The 22,158-nt window shown below is 36.8% G+C and overlaps 1 protein-coding gene and 1 long non-coding RNA gene across 2 annotated transcripts; both read left to right on the forward strand.

Moving 5' to 3' along the window:
• Positions 1 to 342: 342 nt before the first annotated feature.
• On the forward strand, positions 343 to 15,944 carry LOC148863370 (agamous-like MADS-box protein AP1). Its single transcript, XM_088974770.1, has 8 exons — positions 343 to 832; positions 14,228 to 14,306; positions 14,456 to 14,520; positions 14,596 to 14,695; positions 14,774 to 14,815; positions 15,154 to 15,195; positions 15,289 to 15,413; positions 15,492 to 15,944. Exons 1-8 carry the CDS (start codon positions 648 to 650, stop codon positions 15,598 to 15,600), a joined length of 747 nt encoding a protein of 248 aa, XP_088830896.1. The 5' UTR covers positions 343 to 647; the 3' UTR covers positions 15,601 to 15,944.
• Positions 15,945 to 20,147: 4,203 nt separating this feature from the next.
• Positions 20,148 to 21,621, forward strand: LOC148863371 (uncharacterized). The gene is made up of 2 exons (XR_016109092.1): positions 20,148 to 20,827; positions 20,940 to 21,621. It is a non-coding gene; the product is annotated as an uncharacterized LOC148863371 (long non-coding RNA).
• The last annotated feature ends 537 nt before the right edge of the window (positions 21,622 to 22,158 follow it).

A 22,158-nucleotide genomic window follows, 5' to 3' on the forward strand; every position in this document is an offset into this window, starting at 1 on the left:
CACTCCCGCGGGATTTTTAATGCTGGATTTATAAAGAAAGTAAGGCGCCGTCAACGGAACAAACAAAAAAATAATGGAACCCCCCCTCCTTCCCTCCCTGCTCCCTCCCTCCTTCCAAGCTCCAGCTCTTAGCGAGCTATACCCTCTGCCCGTACAACTCGTACGGACTGTCTAAAGTCTGGTTCCCAAACGAGACAATAACGACTGTGCAGTAGTCGATCCAATCGCAACTCGACAACGCATCCATGAAATACCACCCTGGTTTTTCCATACCGCCCCATCCCACCCGCTTTCCTCCCTCCCCCCGGTTTTCCACTTCTCTATATATTCATCCTTGCACACAAACAAAGCTTTTGCCTCATCACACTTCCATACAATTAAACCAAACCTGTGCTGCCGAGGCTCTCACTCAGAGAGAGAGAGAGTGGGAAAGAGAGGGCGAGGGAAAAAATGGAAATTTTCGTATTCTGTTAAAATCTATATGTAGCTACCTAAGCTCTTCTCTCTCTCTCTCTCTCTCTCTTTCTCTCTCTCTTTCTACTTTTTTCTGCTTATCGTTTGCTTCAAATCTAAGAATTTCCGTTCTAGTTTTATCTCCTTCTTCTTTGTTACTTGAGATTCCTGGAAAAGAAGAAGGAAAAGTAGAAATGGGGAGAGGTAGGGTTCAGCTGAAGCGGATCGAGAACAAGATCAATCGCCAGGTGACTTTCTCCAAGCGGAGGAACGGATTGCTCAAGAAAGCTCACGAGATCTCAGTTCTCTGCGATGCTGAGGTCGCTGTGATCGTCTTCTCCACCAAGGGAAAGCTCTTCGAGTACGCCACTGATTCCGGGTACCGTATTTTGCTTGTCTCCTAAACTTTCTAGGTTTTCTCTTTTTTCTGCTGCGTCTCTATGGTCTGATTCTTCATTATCACGTTGTTCATGCTTCGCATTTCCCAAAAAACGATTGCCTCTTTGCTCTCTTGCCGATTCGTGAAAATCGATTCGTAAACCTAGATATACTCGAAGATACAACTTCTAAATCAGAAGAACAGGAAGAAAAAAAGATAAAGATGATGAAACTTAGCTTGTCTGAATTTATACACATCAATTCCAGTATGTTCTCAAGAATATATTTTTTCTCGAGAAACCTGCATAAAAAGAATCCAAGCCAACAATATTTATATGCATAATTTAATTTATTTCTACATTTTTTTTTTGTATTTTTAAACCATAGCGGACTTTGTATGGGTTGTGCTTTGTTGTATTGCAATATATTTCCTGTCCTTCGTACCGGAAAAAAATTCATGCAAAAAAAGCCGTTTATCTGTTTGTCTCTTTTTATTATTTTTTTCGACCGGAATCTCGGATTCCGATCAAACCGGAGACTGGTATCGATGATGCTGGTGAATGTTGAACATCGATCTCTCCACTCATTGAGCCTTGAACTCGTGCGAGTTTGCAGCTCCTTGCTAACTTCATTGATGTCTATTATCCTAACCTAGTTCTAGACTCGTAGGTGCAACTTTCTGGCTTTAAAATGTAGAGAATATAGAAAGGGAAAATTTGCTTTCCGAGTTTCCTCTCGTAGTCAGATTGCTAGAAAACGAAAAATACTAGAAAGAATCAAAGAAATTATTAACAAAATAAAAGGTAGGTAAAAACTTAAAAGAGAGAGAAGGGTGACTGGGTGAGAAGAAGGTGCGCAGGTTAAGCGAGGAAGGCATGGTGTGCACGTTAGAAGTGCATACGTGTTGATTTGCTGTGCATTCTCGTCTCGAGATGCAGTGATGATTCTCTGAGCCCGTTTTCATTTAAGTCATGAGCGCCCATCAGTCATGGGCGCAAAATTGCAGACTACTGAAAACTATTCAACTTTCTCAAATTCTGATCCAAACAAGCTGGGGGTATTCAATGAGAGCGTGCTCATTGTGTACAATCCCTTGAGGTTGCCACGTTATGGTACGGAGGGATTCTTTTAACATTGTTACATACTACTTTTTTTTTTTCTTTTTTTCTTTTTTTTTTTTTTTCTGGCAGGTAGAGTCATTTCTCGCTGAGATGGACCGATAGAAGACATATAAGCTGAGTTTGAGGGGACTAGACTGGCTCATCCATAGGAAAAATACTGAAATGGTTCATAATCTACTTTATGGCTTATTATATTCTTTATCAAATAATAAGACTAAACATATAATTTTAATCAGTCATATTTTAAATAAGACTCAGAGTGAAAGACGAGGTTATGTGCGCTTGAATCTCATATATGTATAAGATCCGTTTAGCTTTAGCATTTGAAACTTATCAAGAACTCTCGTAGTTTGGTGGGTGCTCTTTCTTCTGACCATACATTGTTGTAGGCTTGTAGCTTCTTTTGGAAGTATAGATCTTTGGCAAGCTTACGAGCTTTGTTTTTACATGTTGGTTGAACTAGTGTTTTATGTTTTCTCATTTGGTGAACTGATTGTCTCGTTTGGTGAGACGAAATTGAACGTATGTGGGTGTTGTAGGTCTGATTCTACACCATTGTCCCAGATTGGTAGTCTGTTGTTTTACATGACTGTTTGTTTTGATTTGCATGAACGACTACTTTCGAGATAAGTAAAGCTCTTGTTGTGAAGCTTAATCTTTAAGAGATTTAGGATGAAACGTATGGATAAATGTTATTCACGTTCTTATTAGTTATTATGGATAAGAAGATACAGACACTGCTTGAACAGAGAAACCTAAAAAAAGGAATACAGTAATCAGTATTAATAGATGCATGCGTAGGAATTGTAGAAACCTCACCTTGCCACCTTCGGAAGGTGATGAATTGCAATCAACTGTGGGAAAGTCGTCCAACAGTCTCGAGTTTGACTTCAGCAACTATAGTAAGTAAAGTGAACATTGTGTTCGACCAGACAATGAGTGAGGTTACATGTCTTGCTGTCTCGGTCTTACCTAATATGTCTAGAACTCTGCCCAAAATAATATACTGGGGATGGGATGAGTCAGGCACCAACCAACTGATATCCAAATTTTTAAGGTCAGCTTAAACTTCGACAAGTTACAAAAAGAATCTTCCATGCTAATCAAAAGGGAAACTAAATCTTTTTCTAATTATTAGTTCTCGTGCTGGTTCTTTCCAAGAACTTAATGACATCTGTTCTAAGTCTAATGTAGGGAATTACTTGTACCGTTTTTCTTTATTTTTAAAGTTTTGACCACTGGTCCTAAAGCTATCGCAAGCCCCTTTTTGTGACACTTCAAATTTTTATCAGTTCAGTTTAAGAAGAAAACAAGATGTTCCTTTTTGTATTTCTCTAGATTCATGTTGTTAGAAATCCAAATGGATAAATGATTAAAAATCGTAATGATAATTTAAAAGACATTTCCACGTGAAAAATTAGTTTGAGATCCAAAATGGCCTATTGATGGGCCAGATTTTGAGTTCCAAAATCCTAGCCACATCGCAAGAATAAAATCCTCTTTTATTATTCTTCTCTCGTGTTTTCTTATTCTTTTAATTTTTCTACCAAAGAATATTGGCTGTTATTTGTGGGAAGTACGTACTAATAAAAGGTGGGGATACAGGGTTATAATGAGGACTGGGAGTTGAGTAGGTGGCAAACGCAAAGGTCCCCTAATTAGTAGACAAATCAGATTGAGCATTTCAAGCCCCAACATTGCAGAAAATGGCAGACATTGTAGAGATAACCCCTAGATTCAACTAGTAATCTAAAGGTATGTTTAAAGACTAAGTTAGAAAAAAAAAGTGGCCAGTGATAAAGTTAATTTTGATAATGATGTAAGTTTGGCTTTCCTGTGGACAACATTTTCATAGTTTGTCTTGTACAGCTTTGTCGTATCCAAGTTTAAACTCAAACGATGTGACAGATCAAGAAAAAAATTAAAGAAGATGTGGAATAAGAAATAGAAGAGAGAAATATAATTTTTAGGGGATTTGAATGTTTGAAATGCAATAGGGGAGCAATCTTTACATTCAAATATCTACAATTAGTTCCTGATGTTCACTTTAATTTGATAGAATAGTATCAATAGTTCAAGATAAATTGACAATGTAATTCACTGATTAGCATAATAAAGTTAATTCCTAGTGTAGAACCAAAGTTTGAAAGAAAGGTTCAAGATAATCAGACAGTATCAATAGCTTTTTATTTTTAATTTTTTAGTTTTTTTTTTTTTTTTTTAAATCTGATTCAGAAGGGTTGGTTTAAGGCCCATTCACCCCCTGAACTGGTTGAGACCCTGAAACACCCCTGTAGGGGCGTATCAGGAAGCCCCCGATATGATATGTATCGGCTGATATGGCCTGATATGTATAAAAAATTTAAACCTTCGTTGAAAGCACTGTTTATTGAACATTGTTAATGTCTTGAAATCTGTCCAAGGGATTTATAGCTCTACCCCTAGATTTCACTCAAGTTCAAACTCAGCCCATCTCCTCAAAACTTGCACAAGTGTAAGAGATTATGTTAAAATTATTTTCAAAATCAAAATTTCATCTTGTTAACCCAATTTGTTGCCCTTTTTGAAATTTCTATCTAATACGAATTTTGTACTTGGGAGTTTATCCCAAAGTAGGTCTACAAAATTGACATCAATGTTGAGTATTAAGAAAGGTGAAGATATAGATAGGACCGCAATACATGCCATTCCACCCATGTCCACTGTATTGGCCAATATCCAGGGGTGTCAACTGGAATGGATTTGATCCAATCTGATCCAGTCCAATGCAAGTCCATTACAAATGGATCAGGTCCTATCCAATCTAACTGATATTTTGAACCATTTTGGACCGGTCCAATTCAATGTTTGGACCATCCAATCTGTTCAAATTTATTTTAATTTAGATTAGTTCTATTCCAAAACTTGGTCCATTGACATCTATATTTTTATCTTCTATAAATGGACCAGATATTGGTTCAATCCAACCCAATCCAATATAAATTCATGATGGATGGAACAGGTCCAATTTAATCCAATAAATACTTTGGACCATTAAGTCTGGACTAGTCCATTTCAATATTTCTTGTTCGTCTGTCCAAATTGATGCTGGTCTGGATGGGGTCCAATCTAAAACCAGTCCATTGAGACCCCAACCGATATTAGCACTGTATCAGCTAATGCATAACCTAGTAACTCTCTAAGGCACTCTTTTTGTTAAAGTTGCCATTCTTTTTTTTTTTTTTCTTAAGAATTTCTCTCACCCACTTTAAAGATGCATTATTTTCTAATTCTAGATAAAAGATTCATCAACTCTCTACTTTTGTATTGACTATTTAATGTTAAAAAATTATATATTACAATGCCAAAATTAGGGACTAAACCGAAGTCACCCACACCACAAGCATGAACTTAACCAATAGGACACACTGCAACAAATTGTTAAAATTACATGAGCTTCAACCTTTAGCCCAACTTATGAAATTTAAAATTAATATTTTAGGTATTAATGAAAAATATATTGCTTTTTCAAGGTATATGCACACGCATATTTTAATTCTTTTTGTATTCTCCAGCATTTAATGAATCACAAGTGTATCCCACTTGCTCACACTTGCCTTATTTATAACCATAGTGCCTCAGATTTAGTGTTATTGACTCAGTTGTGAGACTTGCACCAGTTTCCTACCATAGTCGTGCATATCTTAATCATTTGCCCACATCCATTTCCTAAGTGTGTTATGATACATATCCTAAAATTGAATGGAAGCTTATACCTAATTAGCGGGAGACTAGAGCAATGCCCATAACCCCTAGGTGTATTGAGCTAAATATAGAAACCAGCACAAAACTAGAAACTTAAACCTTGCATCATGCTCAGCGAGATGCTTGGCTATCTCTACTGTTAGATGGTAGATAATTTCCTGATCTAAAAAATTTGGTGGATCTTATTATTTGTCTCTTCAAGAAGCTCTCTAATTAAGGTTAAAATTCGGCCCCCACAAGATAGTTTCCCACAATGCCCCATAGCACATTCCTATCGTGTGTTAGGAATATCTCCTAATGATACCTCATCATTTTTTATACTATCATTCAAAGATGTTTTCAATACAAGGCCAAGACATGCAGTGGAACGTTGTGGGAAACTATCTTGTGGGGGCTGATTTGAACTACTATAATTATTAACTCCTAATTAATAATATTCCAACGAGGTTCAGTGATCCCACTGACGGTGTTGGCTTCAACAGTGAAATCATTCTATAGTAACTGCCGTTGACGTATTAAGTTGAAGTTTCTCTAGTATTCAGACCATCCAAACGAGCTCTTAATTCTTCAGTTGTGTTGGTATCTGGTCAGTAACTGTCACTCAACTCCGCTAACAGGTTACCTCTCCAGTCTCCAGTCCCCAAGTCACATTATTCAACCATTATTTTTATCACATGAAGAAAATCAGGCAAATCAATTCGTATTATATAGAAATAGGCTTGTACGTAGTTTCTAGCTTGCCTTGTGTTACCACCCAACCTACTTAACGGGCCTCTACCAGAAACGAGAACCTACTCCATTATCATCATTACACTCGTTGTTAGGCATGCTCAATAGATTTGTATCTCAAATTCTCAATATACGAATTAGAGTTTACCTGTGAAGAACTTGAGGTCCCTATGGTAATTGACTTAGTATTATAATTGGTTTTCGCTAGATATTTAGGCTTTAGCTTTTCTATCAACTTGCAACGCTTTCGAGAAACAGTAGATAAATGTTCCTAGTTATTTGAATCCTTGGAGTCCATCTTTTAGTCTAATACACCAAGGCAGCCAAATATTTTTGTTTATCATAGATATCTTCTCTAATGGAGAGCCTCCAATGTTTAATATATCATAACATCTTTGCAACTTAAATAAATGAAGTGTTAATAGGTAAATTTAAGTCTTTAATACAATGTTTGATATCATAACATTGTCAGCATTAGCTTCCTGAATACTCTTTACTGGTGTGTTGTCCTTCATGGATGGCCTATTCTCATGTTCTTCACCACGGTTTTGGCACTCATGCTCATACCATAAATTGTAGTGGAGTTAGCATCATAGGGTTTTATTTTCTGAAAATTTCAAGAACACTAAAAAATGGAAAACATCTCAAGAAGTCGAGTGATATTAATGCCCTTGGATCAGTATCGTACAATTAATTACTAGTATTTTTTTTTTTTTTACAATTTCTGCATTATGTAAAGTTCAACCAACTTTGACTTCAAACATGATAGTGAGTAAACATAAAACAAGTACCTTTCATCTCGTTCATTTACTTTTTAACAAAAAAAAAAAAAAAACTCGTTCATTAACGAAAATAGACTTGAAAAGTGGAAGAATTGATATCACCAGCAATGTACTAAATTTTCTTAGAAAGTGATAAGAACCCGATAACCCTCTTCTTACAGTTACCCCGAGGAAAATAGAAAGAAATAAACTACGTCCATGAAATAAACTAACATAAAGTAAAAGTTCTAAAACAAATATATAACGTGATAAGAACATGATATAGAACATTATCAATCATTAGAGTCTTTATATTAGTTAAATGGATGTTAAAAAGCGAAATTATTAAAAATAGCAAGATGAAGTGTTATATTAACACAAGAAAAAAAAATGCAAGCTGAAAATAGGAAAAAAAAGAAAGAAAAATTAGGCATCATTCTATGAAGGATTGCATATCCTTCTTAAGAAACATGTATAACCAAAATTTCTAAAATCAATGTCAACTTGTTGCTCCTCGGATGTTGGAGAGCAATGCAAATTGGTGATGTTGCACTCGTTTCATTATTGTGCAAAGACCCACAAATCTCAAATTAATGAAAATAGGTTTAAAGGGCGAATTCATTGCTTGTGTCCAACTATGTATAGCATATAGAATAATTTTGTAACACAAGATGTAATAAAAACTAAAATTATCCAATTCAACAGATTGAATTTGACTAGCATTAGCTTTCCCAAATATATATATATATGGTTGTTTCATGTATTACCCAGACAAACCATCGTGTGAAAGGCAACTTCAAAATCTATTTGATACAAGATTTTGATGGGGCATGTTATGCCCAGGTGCAAAAAGACCGATGCATAACCTTACATAACCAGCTGGGTCTTTTACAAGTTTTCTTCACTGAAACCTCTGGCTTGTTCCTTTATATTCATTGGAAAATAGGATGTTTTATCGTACAACCACTGGAAGCAAACCAAAAAAAGTTCTAAGCATCTTTTAAGAAAAAGGAACAGATTGACCTAGTAGAGAAGGTAAGGTGAATGCACCTCACGTGCTTCCTTCTTTGTATCCACCCCTTAATTCCTCTGTAATTTGTAACATGTGATACAAAAAGAAAAATGAACTATTCATAATTACCAACCTTTTCGAAGGTATATTTTAGTGTATGAAGACTGACCATCTCAGCTACATCACCCATCACTCTCATCCAAATAGATGAGACAAATCCTGGAGGTTTAAACAGGAGTCCAAAAAAGCACAAAAAAAAAGTACAAAACGAGAAACTGATACACCTTATATGAATCGACTCATATGAATCAAATACAGCAAACTCCTTTGCTGTGGAAAGTTTGTAAAATGAGTACCTTAAGAAAAAGTAATAATAAGAGTACTAAAAGAAGATTGATTTGTCAACATCAAAATAGGAAGTTGAGGTGACTCATTAATAGGGCATGTTTTGCATCAAATGTAAGTGGAAGGGATTGCTTGGGATCAACCTACACAAAAGAATTTCCAAGGGGTGAAAAAAGAAGTATCATTGTCTAGATGAGTAAACATCTCATCATTAACGTACAAACTATACTCAGAAAAGCAGATTGATTCCAAGAAAAATAAATATTCTGTATTTAAGGATTCTTCAAGGAAAAGGTATATTCAACAACTTTTTAACCTATTTTATAGAGATGATTTATCACATAATTATGATGTCACTAACTTCTTGAGGCAATCAAAAGAAAAAGGGGGTAGTGATGTGAAAAGACACTTAGTACTTAGTTTGTTGGGTGGTGTGGGAAGACAGAATATTCTTGGTGAAGGGCAAAACGTTAGAGGAAGTGATTGATAGCATAAAAATAGAGGTAGCTTTTTGGGTAAATACCTTAGACATCTTCAATTCCTTTTCAAGACTTAGGTTGGAATGGGAACTCCCAACTGGTAATAGAGTAAGATTAAATTTCATAGGGAGCTCCCTCCAAAACCCGAGAATAGATGGAATAAGAGGGGTTTTCAGTGATTCAAGCAAGAGTATTGTGACAATATTTTCAAGGACAATTGGTTGGGGAAACTCCTTGAAGGCTGAACTGTTGGTTCTATTGCAAGTTCACAGGCTAGCTAAACAGCTGGGATTCAAAATGATTGAGGCAGAAGGAGACTCATAGGTAGTTATGCATTGGAAAAATCCAATAAGCATATTCCTTGGGAATTGGGATCTGTTTCTCGTAGAACTTTCCGCACCCCAATCTCACAGCCACATTCCACTGTATTGAGAATATTTCTCATGAATAATAACATATAAGTTTGATATACTTTCCTGTTACATGCTGTGAGTTGTGAGGAGCACTCTATGAGGAATAGATTCAGATTCCCCGAATCTCACAGCTAACTGACTCCTAACCAAACAAGGGGTTATGAGGCAGTGGTTGCTTTGGGTATCCTTGTAACTTGGGCTTGTAAGAGGGGTGTGACACTTTGGTCTATCAAGTTGTATTAATCACTCATTTTCCAAGTTAATTTAATAAATCTTACCTTTGCTAATTAAAATTTATAACTATGGTGTCTCTAAATTAGGTTATCTTCCCTATCAAACCAAGACTTGTGAATTTTATACCTCTTGAGTGAGTTATAGTTGTTTTATTGATAGGGTGTCAACATGTGAGAATATTCAAGTCTTTGTATTTTTATCTCCATCAGAGCTTCTTTTTTTAATCTCATTACAACTTTATTAAACTTATCAGAACTAAAATAACTCAAATGCATATCCTGAAAAGAATACTCATAGAAGTTTTAAAGGTTAAAATCCATATTCAAGCGTTTCTATGAGTTGCATGTATAAATAGCCAAAAGGTGTTCTAGGAGAGTCGGGATCAAGTAGGCACAGTATTGTAAGCAGGCTCAAATCTTTTTGATACTTGCCCCGTGAAATACCCTCAATCTAACCTTGAAAACGATTAAAGATAACTTTAACAGTTGACAAAATATTATTTATAAAAAAAAAAAAACAGTTGTCAAAATATTTATAAAGTATTAACTGAATAGTCTCTTTCTCTCGTGCACATGTCCATTTGAATGTATTATTATACTCCAGATATATACTAGGAACATACAATGTTAGGCACATCACGACACATGTTTCTCATTTTTCTCTTTCTTTTCAGAGCTAAATCTTGCTTCATGATTTTGATCTTCTCCATAAAATCTCACATCAGTTTTTCACACATGCTATATTGCAAGAAATAGTCGCGCATTCTTGTATTTTAGTAATTGTGAATGAGATGGGGGGAGGGCACAAAACTCTTATGTTGCCGTCCCACTGGCTAGTAACTCCATATTTGCATTGCAGTAAAAAAAGAAAAGTCTGCTTCAAGAAAAGTTTGGTATGATTCTGAACTATAACACCTTTTGTTTAGAACCATGAATCGGACACCACCTTAGTTTTACCTGTTTCTCTTAGCTTCTTCAGTTTGCAGTTAATAGTTCGTTATTTAGGCATTAGTCTTCCATGTAAATATTACCTAGCTTTCTCTACCAAAGAACAAGGCGCAAGTCTATACTCTTAGATCAACTAGAACCCATTCCCCCAATACATATTTCACTCGGCAGAGAAGATACAACAAAATCCACATTACTGATTAATTAAATATGAATCCCATTCTATCAGTACTCTGACCCTCATGAGACATCATGGTCACCTTTCCTCTCAAGGAAAAGAAGAAAGAAAGTCATTCTAAGAGCATTTTCTTTGCATATAGTTCCCTCCACTCTCAAACAATGAGCATCTAGGATTTTATTATTTGATATTTCTATTAATTTTGAAACATCCATCGGCTAAACATCAAATAAAAGACCCAAAAGAAATGCTTTATACATTATATTGTATGGCCTTATGGGTCCGAATTCTTTTAGATAAGGTAGGGTGTTAATTTGTTATTTACAAATAGAATATCCATTAACCGATGCAGTTCAATACGATGCCCCAAAAAAGAACCAATTCATTTAAAAAAAAGACAAATGGGCTCACATTTAAACTCACTAATGGGCTTTCAATGGCCATTCAAATTCATTTAGATAGTAATGTTGTTATCGGTTCAAGATGAACCCCGAAAAAGCACCAATTGGTTTTAAAAGAAGACAAGTGGACCCAGATTTAAACTCACTAATGGGTTTTTAACTGCAAACTAATTAAAAAACCTTTATAGTACATTATTGGATTTTGAAGGTTAATTTTATTAAATGCTACACCAATTAGTTTTACATTAAATGCTCTAATGATTGTTTTTGTTTGCCATAAAAGCCGGGTAATCACTAACTAAATTGAGAATCCTAGAGATTTTTTTTTGGTTAACCAATGACCTGTTGACTGGGTCAAATGGTTTACAGTTTGACCGGTTAGGACACCAAATCAACTCAATCAACATCTTTTATTTTATTGGGAATTTTGGACTGCAATCCCCCTCAGAAATCCGATTTGAAGCCCCTTCCTAGTCTACTAGTAGCCCCGCCTAGTGGATTTGGCATCAAAGGATTCAGTCCACCCCTAGAGTGGAGCTCTAGATTTCTGGGGGTGGACTGAACTGTATTTTATTTATTTATTATTATTTTTTTTACAAAAAAAAAAAAAAAACAAATCATGCTGGGAACTCAACAGACCCAGATTCCTGGGCTGGTGACAGGTTGGCTCTTTCAAGCAGTTCAGCAATGTGACGAAAACCTTGGTTTTTAGATGTTCAATGTAGATAAAGCACAGCATGTATAGCATGATTGAATCAGGAGGATTCCCATTCCCTGGACAATGTTTACAAAGGAGATTTCAAACTGTTAGGATTGATTTGTTTCACTAGAGGGGGATTGCAAAGGAAGATTGAGCTAAGCAGATGATATGAAGATGATGATTAGCACGTTGTAGATGACAGAACCAAGTGTTTTTCTTTCATCCTTTGATAAGAATGAGAAACCCAAGGCTGGGTAACCACATAGACAATTATAAATATGCCCTATCAAATAAATGTATACATTGGGCGAAGGCCACGAAGCATCCCTAGAAGATCCCTATAGTTACTACTAGCCAAGTAAAACAGGCATGGAGAACCAAGATTGACATCCCTTTCGTTTTCCCGCTAAAAACTAATGTAGATGTTCTCAGTCTCTTGTATGTACTCTTTTCAAGTAGTCCTGGATTTCTTAGTTTGGCTATTTAGCTATCTTTACCTTCACTCCAAGCTGTAGGCATGGATGTCTGGAGTACAGCCATTGTGCCAGGCATAGCTTGCAAATAACTTACCAGTCTTCTCCAATTCCTCCCATGGATATGTATTCTTGTTGCTTCAGCATAAACAACTCCTTACGCTGTTGTCCTGGATACACCAATGGCTCCTGAGGAGACCTACAAACTTCTAACAGGGTACCAGTCAGTGGCTGTATATTTGGTCGAATTGGAACCAGGTATTTAACAAAATTTGGATTTAGATTTAGTAATTATTTTGAAGGATATTCTTGGATTTTGATCAACACTCGAGAAGGGAGAGACTAATCATGAATAGGGAAGAACACAATTCTGGGTTTTACATAGCTGATATGATCAGAAATTTTGGTGAAAAAGAAAAAGCAGATTGCAAAGTAATGGTTCCTTCACTTCCTGAGAATGCATTAAGTTCAAGAATCACTTGTGAGAAGTGTCCAGCACAATAACTACAATTATCACAAATTCATATAGCTTAGAAGTGTGGGAAGGCAGAGAAACAACAAGAAAAGATGTGGAAAATAGCATTACCTTTGAGTTGAAGAGTATCGAGAATCGATGGAATTCATCAATAGGAATCCCAAAGTATAGTCATTACACAATGCTGCAGCAGCTGAGTTGTTATATAAACAAAGCTTGTGAAAAGGGGGCAAAAATAATGAAGAATAGTTCAAAATATAGTTTTTTTTGCAATGAACAGTTACGGATCTTAGATTCAGGTTTAGATCTTATTGGTTCATGGAATTTTATATTTAATCTGAGTCCATTTCATTAATGAAGAAAAAAATTAAAATTTTACAAATATAATCATCAATCTTTTGCTTATATATATAGTTTAAATTTATATAAATAAAAAACGAATACATTTATTATTCACAAATAATTTATAATGGGGCTTGGATAGTTTAAATTTATATAGACAAAGCTTGTGAAAAGGGGGCAAAAAGAATGAAGAATAGTTCAAAATATAGTTTTTTTTGCAATGAACAGTTACGGATCTTAGATTCAGGTTTAGATCTTATTGGTTCATGGAATTTTATATTTAATCTGAGTCCATTTCATTAATGAAGAAAAAAATTAAAATTTTACAAATATAATAATCAATCTTTTGCTTATATATATAGTTTAAATTTATATAAATAAAAAACGAATACATTTATTATTCATAAATAATTTATAATGGGGCTTGGATAGCTGGTCGAATGATTCCGAAATAATCAGTTCTCGGACATTCATACTCCCATGACAGCCTTACTCATGGATCTCTTCTATAGGTAGAATGCTGCCACTTTACGGATTACCCCAGCTTTGGCCAAGCCACGTGCAGTGTGTGATAATCTGCAATTATTGCTGAAGCGAACCACAGTAAATAGTTCCTCTAAACAGCATGTTGACAGTTGACGAGAAAATACATCATTTCAAATTTTGTTTGGTATTAAAATCCCATGGAAACCCGGGGATGAATAACATTTTCAATATTTTAAATAACCAGAACCAGTCTTCATGCACGATACAGGTAAGTGATATACAAAAGATGATTTTACCAAAAAAAATGATATACAAGGATGTGAAGAATGATATCATTCCCCTTGGGCAGTAGTAAATCACCATGAAATAAAGCTAACATCATGTAGATTTTTATCTCTCTATTTACTCGCATTTTCTGAAAAAGTGAACTTTGCATGACGAAAGTATTGCTATTGCTGTTTGTGGGGAGGGAAGGTTCCTTCATATGGTTTAGTCTGTTGCAGATAAACTAACTCGGTAGATTTTCCTTATCCCCCACCCCCAAAAATTATTACAGCATGGAAAGGATCCTTGAACGTTATGAAAGATATTCTTATGCAGAGCGAGAGCTTATTGCTGCTGATTCCGATTCACAGGTATGACATTGGAACCACTACAAAATACAAATAAAAAAGAAAAAAAAAAACATTACTGTCAACTTCTAAACCAAGTTTAAAGAAACTGTTCTAATTGTGATTCAGTGCTATCATGTAGATGGCTCACCCTTTTGATTAATACTGTGCAGGGAAATTGGTCTCTAGAGTACACAAAGCTTAAGAATAAAATCGAGATTTTACAGCGGAACCAAAGGTAGAGCCTGATGTCAAAGCAACAATGATAAAAGTGGGCAGGAAATTAAGCTGACTTTGTCCCTGATGTTTCCAGGCATTATGTTGGAGAAGACCTTGAGTCCATGAGTCTGAAGGAGCTCCAGAATTTAGAGCAACAGCTTGACACTGCTCTCAAACAAATACGAACAAGAAAGGTTTGTTAACCTTGTTCCTCAAATTATTTGGCAGTTTCAACAATTGGCTAATTACTTTAATAATTCTTTCCCTTGCAGAACCAACTCATTTATGACTCTATTTCAGAACTTCAGAAAAAGGTAAGCCCATGCCTCAGGGATTATTACAATTAACAATATAAACGGAGAAGTAAATAGAACACAAAAACATATTGATTATTCTGATAACCCTCATGTGGAAACAATGTGAAATGCATTTATTTCAACTCTCAGCGTTTCTAGGAATAAGGGTTGCTAATTGTTTCTAGGTTCATAAAGAGTAGTAGATTTTCCTTGTAAAACTAAGACAAAATTTCTCATCCCTCCCAGTAAGACCTTGCAGATGGCGACACAAAATAAGTAAAAATGTTTTAGCAACCCAATATTCTAAGGTGCACCATCTCACATTATCTACACTGATTGTGCTTTCTTTCTTACAGGAGAAAGCGTTGCAGGAGCAAAACAACATGCTGACTAAAAAGGTAAGTTTTTTATTACTTGCATGGGCTCACATGACAAAATCCTACCACATTCCGACTCATTACATATGTCAACCGTATATTCCTCTTAAATAGCTCAAGGAGAAGGAGAAGGAGAAGGAAAAGGCTCTGGCCCAGCAGGCTCACTGGGACCAACAAAACCAAGGACAAAGTTCACCGTCCTTCCTGCTATCACAGCCCCTTCCCTCACTTGCTATAAGGTCATTATCTCTCTCTCTTTCTCTCAACCAACCATTGCCCACTTGCTAAGGCTAAAACTTTCTATACATATGATTCAGTGGTACTTACCAGGGAAGGGGCGCCGCATGCGTTGATGAAGAAGCTCGCTCGCATGCTCGGACCAACTCACTTATGCCGCCTTGGATGCTCCGCCATTTGAATGAATAGAAAAACCAACTACAGTCTTCTGTCTGATCAGCAGTTTTCGATCATTATGCTAGCTTGATGGAAATTTCTTTCATGGCGGGAGAGGTGTCATCTCAATCTCATTACTTTCTATACATCAATTATGTGACAATGTATAATCTCTATCATATATAGGGACTAGCATCCACCAAAGAATCGTCAGGTTTGAGTGTATTTTGGACTTTGGGTTTTTCTAAATTATACTACTCTCTAGTTCTAGAAAGTTATATATCTAGCACAAGAATGAGGATGGATGAACTTGGATTTCATTGGATTTCTGTCTCTGGTTGTGTATATAAATATCTATACTCTGTTTTATCTTTTCCCTTCATTGTCCAAACTGAAACAGTATTAGCCCATGTTGACGATGTTTAGAAAAGCAAACAATACAAAATAAATATATACCAGCTCTCTTATTATCTAGCTAGAGGAAAAATTTTGCTTTAACGACGAGGAAAACCTTGAAACCCAGCAGCAGAGTGGAAAGTACAAAGTTCCCCACAGAAGAAGATTAAACAAAACCTATTCTGGATCGATGAAATGAGGGATTCGGTAGGAAAAATTTGTGAGGGAAAAGATAAACAGAGGCCTCATGTCTCCAAGCAATCCACAACTGCCACTATTGCTGGCAGTAGCTGAGATGATCAGAAGTGGAACTAAACATGGTTGTTCTGGATAAAGACAGCTACGTTCTTTTTAGATTGAGACACAACGAGCCTGAGGGACAAACCTTTTGCACGTAGGATCCCTAAGCTTATAACGATTTCGCCTTGAAAGCTAAAGTGTGGTGGCCGTCGAGAACTGTTGAACGGTTCTAAAAAGAAAAGGTCGGAACTCGGAGACACCAGAGTTTTTTTTTTTTTTTGTCTTTTTCGTTCCAAAGCTATTTCTGGCAGCGTTTTTTTTTGTATTCTCTCATATTCTTCATCATCCCCGCCGCAGAGGTCTAATATATGTTAGCACAGACCAGCCAAATAAATAAATAACAATAAGTAAAATAGCCTTCCCTCTTGCTCGTCCAGCAAAGGATTGACTCCATGAGATGACTGTTATTTTAGCCATCTACCGTGGTTGAATGAAACAGTTTTGTATCAAACTTTAGACCAGCCTGCTTCACGTTTTATCCGCAGACCAGCAACCCAATTGTTTCCTGGAACCCCAGACCACGAAAACGAGCTTCTGAATATCTATTTTCTTCCACCAGAAAATGTATTAAAAAAATACAACCAGCTGTAAAGAATTCCAGTTCCTTTTTATTTTTGTATAAAATCCAGTTGTTATTTTAATTTGTTTCATAGGTATTGGCTATTTTCTTTCTTCCCTATGGTAGTAAGATCGTTCACCTTCAGTCCTATAGTTTTCTTAGGCTTTGATGGGTAGGGAAGCGATTTGACTGGTCAGGACAAAAAAGTGGAGGCGAAGGATCGAGCGCGGCTGATGGACAGATCCAGTCTATATAAACCTTCAGAAAACGAATCTGTCAGTCATGTAGTACCGAGTTCGGAAGTGGACATTTATGGAACGAGAATGAACTGTGGCCACTGACCACACTACCCCTCACTGTCAATTTTCTCATTCCCAGAAGTTGGCCCCAGCTGCTCCGATTTGTGGTTTTGCTTCTGCTATTTACATATAAAAGCGTAAGGAGTAAACACGTCGGTCCAGACTCCAGAACCAGAAATAAGGGTATAATGGGCTGGGTCTATAAGTCTCATCCTTCTCAAACATTTTATTTCAATAACTCATGGTCATGGTGCATGGCTAGCTACTGGTTTCTGCTCGCAGCCAATCTCTCCTCCCCTTACAAATCATAAAGCCTTCGGCTTTTATCCATGGATGAAGTTGTTAAAACTGCGTTGATTTTAATTTTGTTTCTGTTGCATGTATCTGGTCAAAGTCACTGGCCATTCCTATTTCCAAGCAAATCCTCTGCTTCCAAAATCTTGGATATCCCAATGCCCCCAATAGCTAGTACTCCTATAGAAATTCAGAAATGTAGAGATAGCTCTTGCGGTGGATGGCACCCTAGGTTCAGCTTTGAAAAAGAACATGCTGTGTTTCGATCCACGTCAAAGCCCTTGTATTTAGATAGAGCAGCCACTTCGTAGGAAACCATTTGTGTTGAAATCGGCTAAAGTCTGATATAAATACACATTAAAATGTTACTCCTAAATCTAAGAAGAGCAATAGCTGGTCCAAGACCAAGAATAATAACGGGTCCTTTGGGAGTTGGTGGGTGATTTCAGACACCAATTGCTGAACTTTTTATTGCCCTTTCTCCCAGGGCCAAAAATAATAACAGGTCCTAGGCAATGCATAATAAAGGGGACATTTTTTTTTAGATTTTGGTTCCTATTGACTAAGAATCTCATGTTCTTTTTGCAGATTAATATAGGGATCAAAGAAAGTTTTTTTCGGTATCATTTACCCAAGTGATACCATTTCCTAGGTGTGTTAATAATTTTCTCACTTGGTGGGAAAGTTTTTAATACTTGAATGAGACAAAAGTGCCCATTTTAATAATGATTTTTTATGGTTAAAAGTGTCATTTCCTATTTTACTTGGAAAATAAAAAAAAATGGATAAATATACTTACTGGGTAAATATTTTACAGGAAAAACTTGCCCAATTAATTGCATTTACTCAAATAAATAACTTACCAGCAAATAGGGCATAAAGAGTACAATAAAGCATAAAATTGATGCCCCCTTGGTCAAAAATAAATTATAAGTTATCAGTCGACCTGGTCCTCCTGGTGTACCTAGGAATAAAGACATTGATGAGTCGAAATGCTATCTGTTTTCATTGCATCCCCCAATCTTATAGAAGATAAAACTTTCAAAAAGTTTCACTTGAATCGTGTGGAAAACCTCATTTCTCATCTATATATGTTATGTAGAACTTAATTATGTCCAGCTATGGAAGATCCTTAGGATTACGTAGACCTTTCATTTTATGGAGGAAAACCTTCTGTGACGCATACAAACGTAAACTCAATCAGTTTGAACTTTGATTGCTGAATAGTGCCATAAAAACTCTCCATGAATGAAACGGCCATTACCCAATAATATTGATCCCTGTAGTTATATCCTTCATCAATAATGTCTTTAAGAAATAATTCCCTCCGTTCCTCCCAACATAACAGAGACATAGAAGTATCAGAGTATAATCACATTGTGCTGCATCCCGAGGCCAAGAATAATCAAAGTCAAAGGCATGAAAAGGGAGAATAGTTTAACGACTCATGTGTCTTCAATTTCTTGTGGCCATTCATTAATTTGACAAAAACCCAAAGTGAAAATTTCATACTGGTGTATGTGGAAGCATAGGACTTAGGCCAGTACCGGTTCCATCCATAATCAGCTTATGAGTTTGAACTAAATAGGAAGAGTTATGCATTTTAGGGGTTTTTCTCTCATGTATATGTAGTCATTGTCTTGTGAGAGAAAAGTGAGATATTGGATGTATGGAGGTTTAGAGTTTTTATCTATGAGTGAGATTGTGAGTACATAACTTTGTATCTCTACTCTATTGCTGACTACAAAGTGGGTTTTTGCTCTCCATTAGCCCGTAAACATATGCTATAAGTTAAATCACATAAATCTGTATATTCTCTTTACTTGCTTCTCTTTATTTCTATTTTTGTTTCATTTTAGATGACATTCAAATCTATTTTTCTTGGATTTTCCACAAAACCATGCATGCCTTCAATAGGCCATTCTCTGATAAAGCCACCATATAAACCACTCCACAGGATACCTCTGTACCATGGGATAATCAACAATGGAAATTAAACCAGGAAAAGGAAATTAATACAGTTCCAAGTTGAGACAATTTACAATTGTTTTAGATTATGTGAAGCAAAAAGTATAGCACTAGTTCATGTTTAGTCATTGCCCACACTCAGATTCTTAGGTAAAGTTGTGGTTCAAGATTTAATCTAGCTTTAACAGCGTCTGAATTGGACCAACTGCAAACATATTCTTTAGGTACAATTCCTAACAGCAAGAGCTCTCTAATCTCGATACACATTTGTACAATTTTTTAGGGAAGGAGGAGGTATATGTACTTGTCAGATAACTAAGGGGAGGTTTTCATATTTTATAAGTACGGCCTATGGTGTTCCATCTGATGGAACAGCTGCAGTATGCTCAACTCATGGTCATGGCCAACAGCAATACCCAGCCACTGGCCACCGGGACTTAACTCCCGCAGTAATGAACAGCTAGATGTTGTTTACCGAAAAAAAATCGTACAAAGGAGCAGCTCAAGCCTCAATGCTACATTTTCAGTAATTGTTCTAATAATACGGACTTCATGGTAATATACTAATAAAGGTTACATTAAACTTTTTCAAAATTCCTAATAACCATTTCGAAGATTGGGGGTCAAGTTATCAGTTTGATGAAGCAGGATATGCTCCTCACGAAACTCTCTTCGCACCAACCTCATAACACATCTCCCGGTGTATCGAGAAACATTTTTCTATGAATAATATTATATAAATAGGGGTGTGCTGTGAGATTGGTACGAGGAACGTGCCTTATAAATTTGTTTTGGATTTGTTCTCTGATTTGCAATCAAATCTGTATTTGTTCCTCACAGAATACAGCTAACTCTCACCAATCTCATTGTATTTTCAGATGTGCATTGAGGACATCTGCTGTATTCGAGTCCACGTTCTGTACACCTGGACGAGTCACAAATGCCCACGTTGGCGTGCTTAAAATTTACTAACTTCATTGGCGTTTATTTAAAAATCCGGATTCTTCTATTTGGCCGGTGTATACGATACAGAGCCAAACATCTCTTTTTGTTTCCTTCCTTAATTACGAGCAGATGGAGACGGAGTTTTACGCCCTCAAGACTGTTCAATCGAACGCATGAGAGTATGTCCGGTGGCCTTGCCTCGCCGTAAGCCTTACGCCGATAACTCCAGATCTGCCGGAGACAAGCTATCCAGCCTGAACCTAGAAAACGCTTCCCTCAAGCAGAGCCCTTGATTTCGAAGAAATAGACCGCAATCTCTGGTGATTCGAGACCGTCGTCCTCTTCGTCGAAGGGTTTGGTTATGGGACAGGTGACCATTTTAAAATGCCGCAAGACTCTTGAATCCAAAAGAAGGAATGAATATTCTGCTTACAAGACCATAGTTTCGAGCGGGGATGAGGATATGGGATGTGAATCTTCTACTCTGCTGTTAAGGAATGTAAGTAAACCCCGTCCACCACTTCCTCCGCTTCGTCCTTCATCTGCTGTATTATAATGAAAAGGGGGGAAGAAATTTGCAGGTTAATTGATTGTTTCTCTTCCCCTTGCAGGGTTAGAGTTGGGACTGATTGAGGCAAAGAGGGTGAGTGGCTGGTTCCAGACAACATGAAAAAAGGATCTTCAGGTCTTGGCTTTATGTAATTTGTTTGCTTTTGTATTTGAAAATTCATGTCTGGACTCTGGAGAGAGGGAGATAGAGAGATAGAGAGAGAGAGGGTTGTTACTGTTGTGGATGGAGATTAGATAAGAGAGAGAGGAGACCGACAGACAAATTGACGATGAAGCTTTGATTTGGAGTGGATCTCGATGAATCTGCGGCAGTTTGCAATTTGCAGTGCACCCGGGTTTGCAGAAAACAAGGAAACTGCCTCCGGTTGTTTGGTTTGGCTGATTCAGCGCTTCACTTCCCCACTGTGGAATTGAAACTTGAACTTGCTTATGCGTTCATGACGCCGGTGGAATTGGAGAGGCATTACCAATGAATCGCATGGGTGAGCTTTGGCTTCATGGTCCCAGCGTTATGAAAGGTAAAAGGCAAAAAGGATGAGATCTCAGACCCATCCACACCCACCGCCGGTGGCTTCTGCGTTCAGTGAGATCGCCGGTCGCAGGTCGATGCTTTTGGTATAGGGGGGGGGGGGGGTTGGCGTTTATTTTCTAAGGTTTTTTTTATTGTCTTTTTTGCGTCCGGTTCAACCGGATTCTTTAATAAACGTCCGTTAAGTTAATAAATTTTTGAACACGCCGACGTGGGTGCACAGACTGACGACTCCCTGTATTCGATGCTGTCATTTATGAGAAGATATTGTAGTCCATTCGAACAATTATTATAGCCTTGCATTAGGAATATCTCCCAATGAACTGACCTTGCACTGACCGAAGCCGGACACTCAACGTGTGACAAAGTGGATCAAATTAAGAAGATGGGCTTCAGTCAGTGCTTGGCCATTTAATGAAGAGATAGTCACAATGTAAAGCCATAAAGACTGTTGGAACGGGTCTTGCACTGATTGAAGCCAAGTTCCGAATTTCAAAATACAATAAATCATTGTAAATTGTATTGATAGGTTTGAAATTGGGTTAGGAATATGTAACTTTTGAATACATCGGGCTAGACCCAATGTTAGCCTGGGTTAGAAAAATCGGACTTGGGTTCAGGCTTAGGGCTTTAGAATGTCTAGGGTTGGGCCTGGGTTGACTATAAACCTGGCCCATGTTGCCCGACTTGCACGGTTGCACCCTGTTAAATGTTAATCTGATTCATTAATT

This window comes from Nelumbo lutea, chromosome 3 (assembly GCF_056320005.1).
Source record: "Nelumbo lutea isolate HS-2025 chromosome 3, American lotus-T2T, whole genome shotgun sequence".
Lineage (NCBI taxonomy): Eukaryota > Viridiplantae > Streptophyta > Magnoliopsida > Proteales > Nelumbonaceae > Nelumbo > Nelumbo lutea.

What these genes read in the sequence shown, in the direction of transcription:
- LOC148863370 (XM_088974770.1), top strand. Translation starts at nt 648, where the DNA reads ATGGGGAGAGGTAGGGTTCAGCTGAAGCGGATCGAGAACAAGATCAAT. An exon ending in GAGTACGCCACTGATTCCGG is followed by an intron (nt 833 to 14,227) that starts GTACCGTATTTT and finishes AAATTATTACAG; the next exon opens with CATGGAAAGGATCCTTGAAC. An exon ending in TTTCAGAACTTCAGAAAAAG is followed by an intron (nt 14,816 to 15,153) that starts GTAAGCCCATGC and finishes TCTTTCTTACAG; the next exon opens with GAGAAAGCGTTGCAGGAGCA.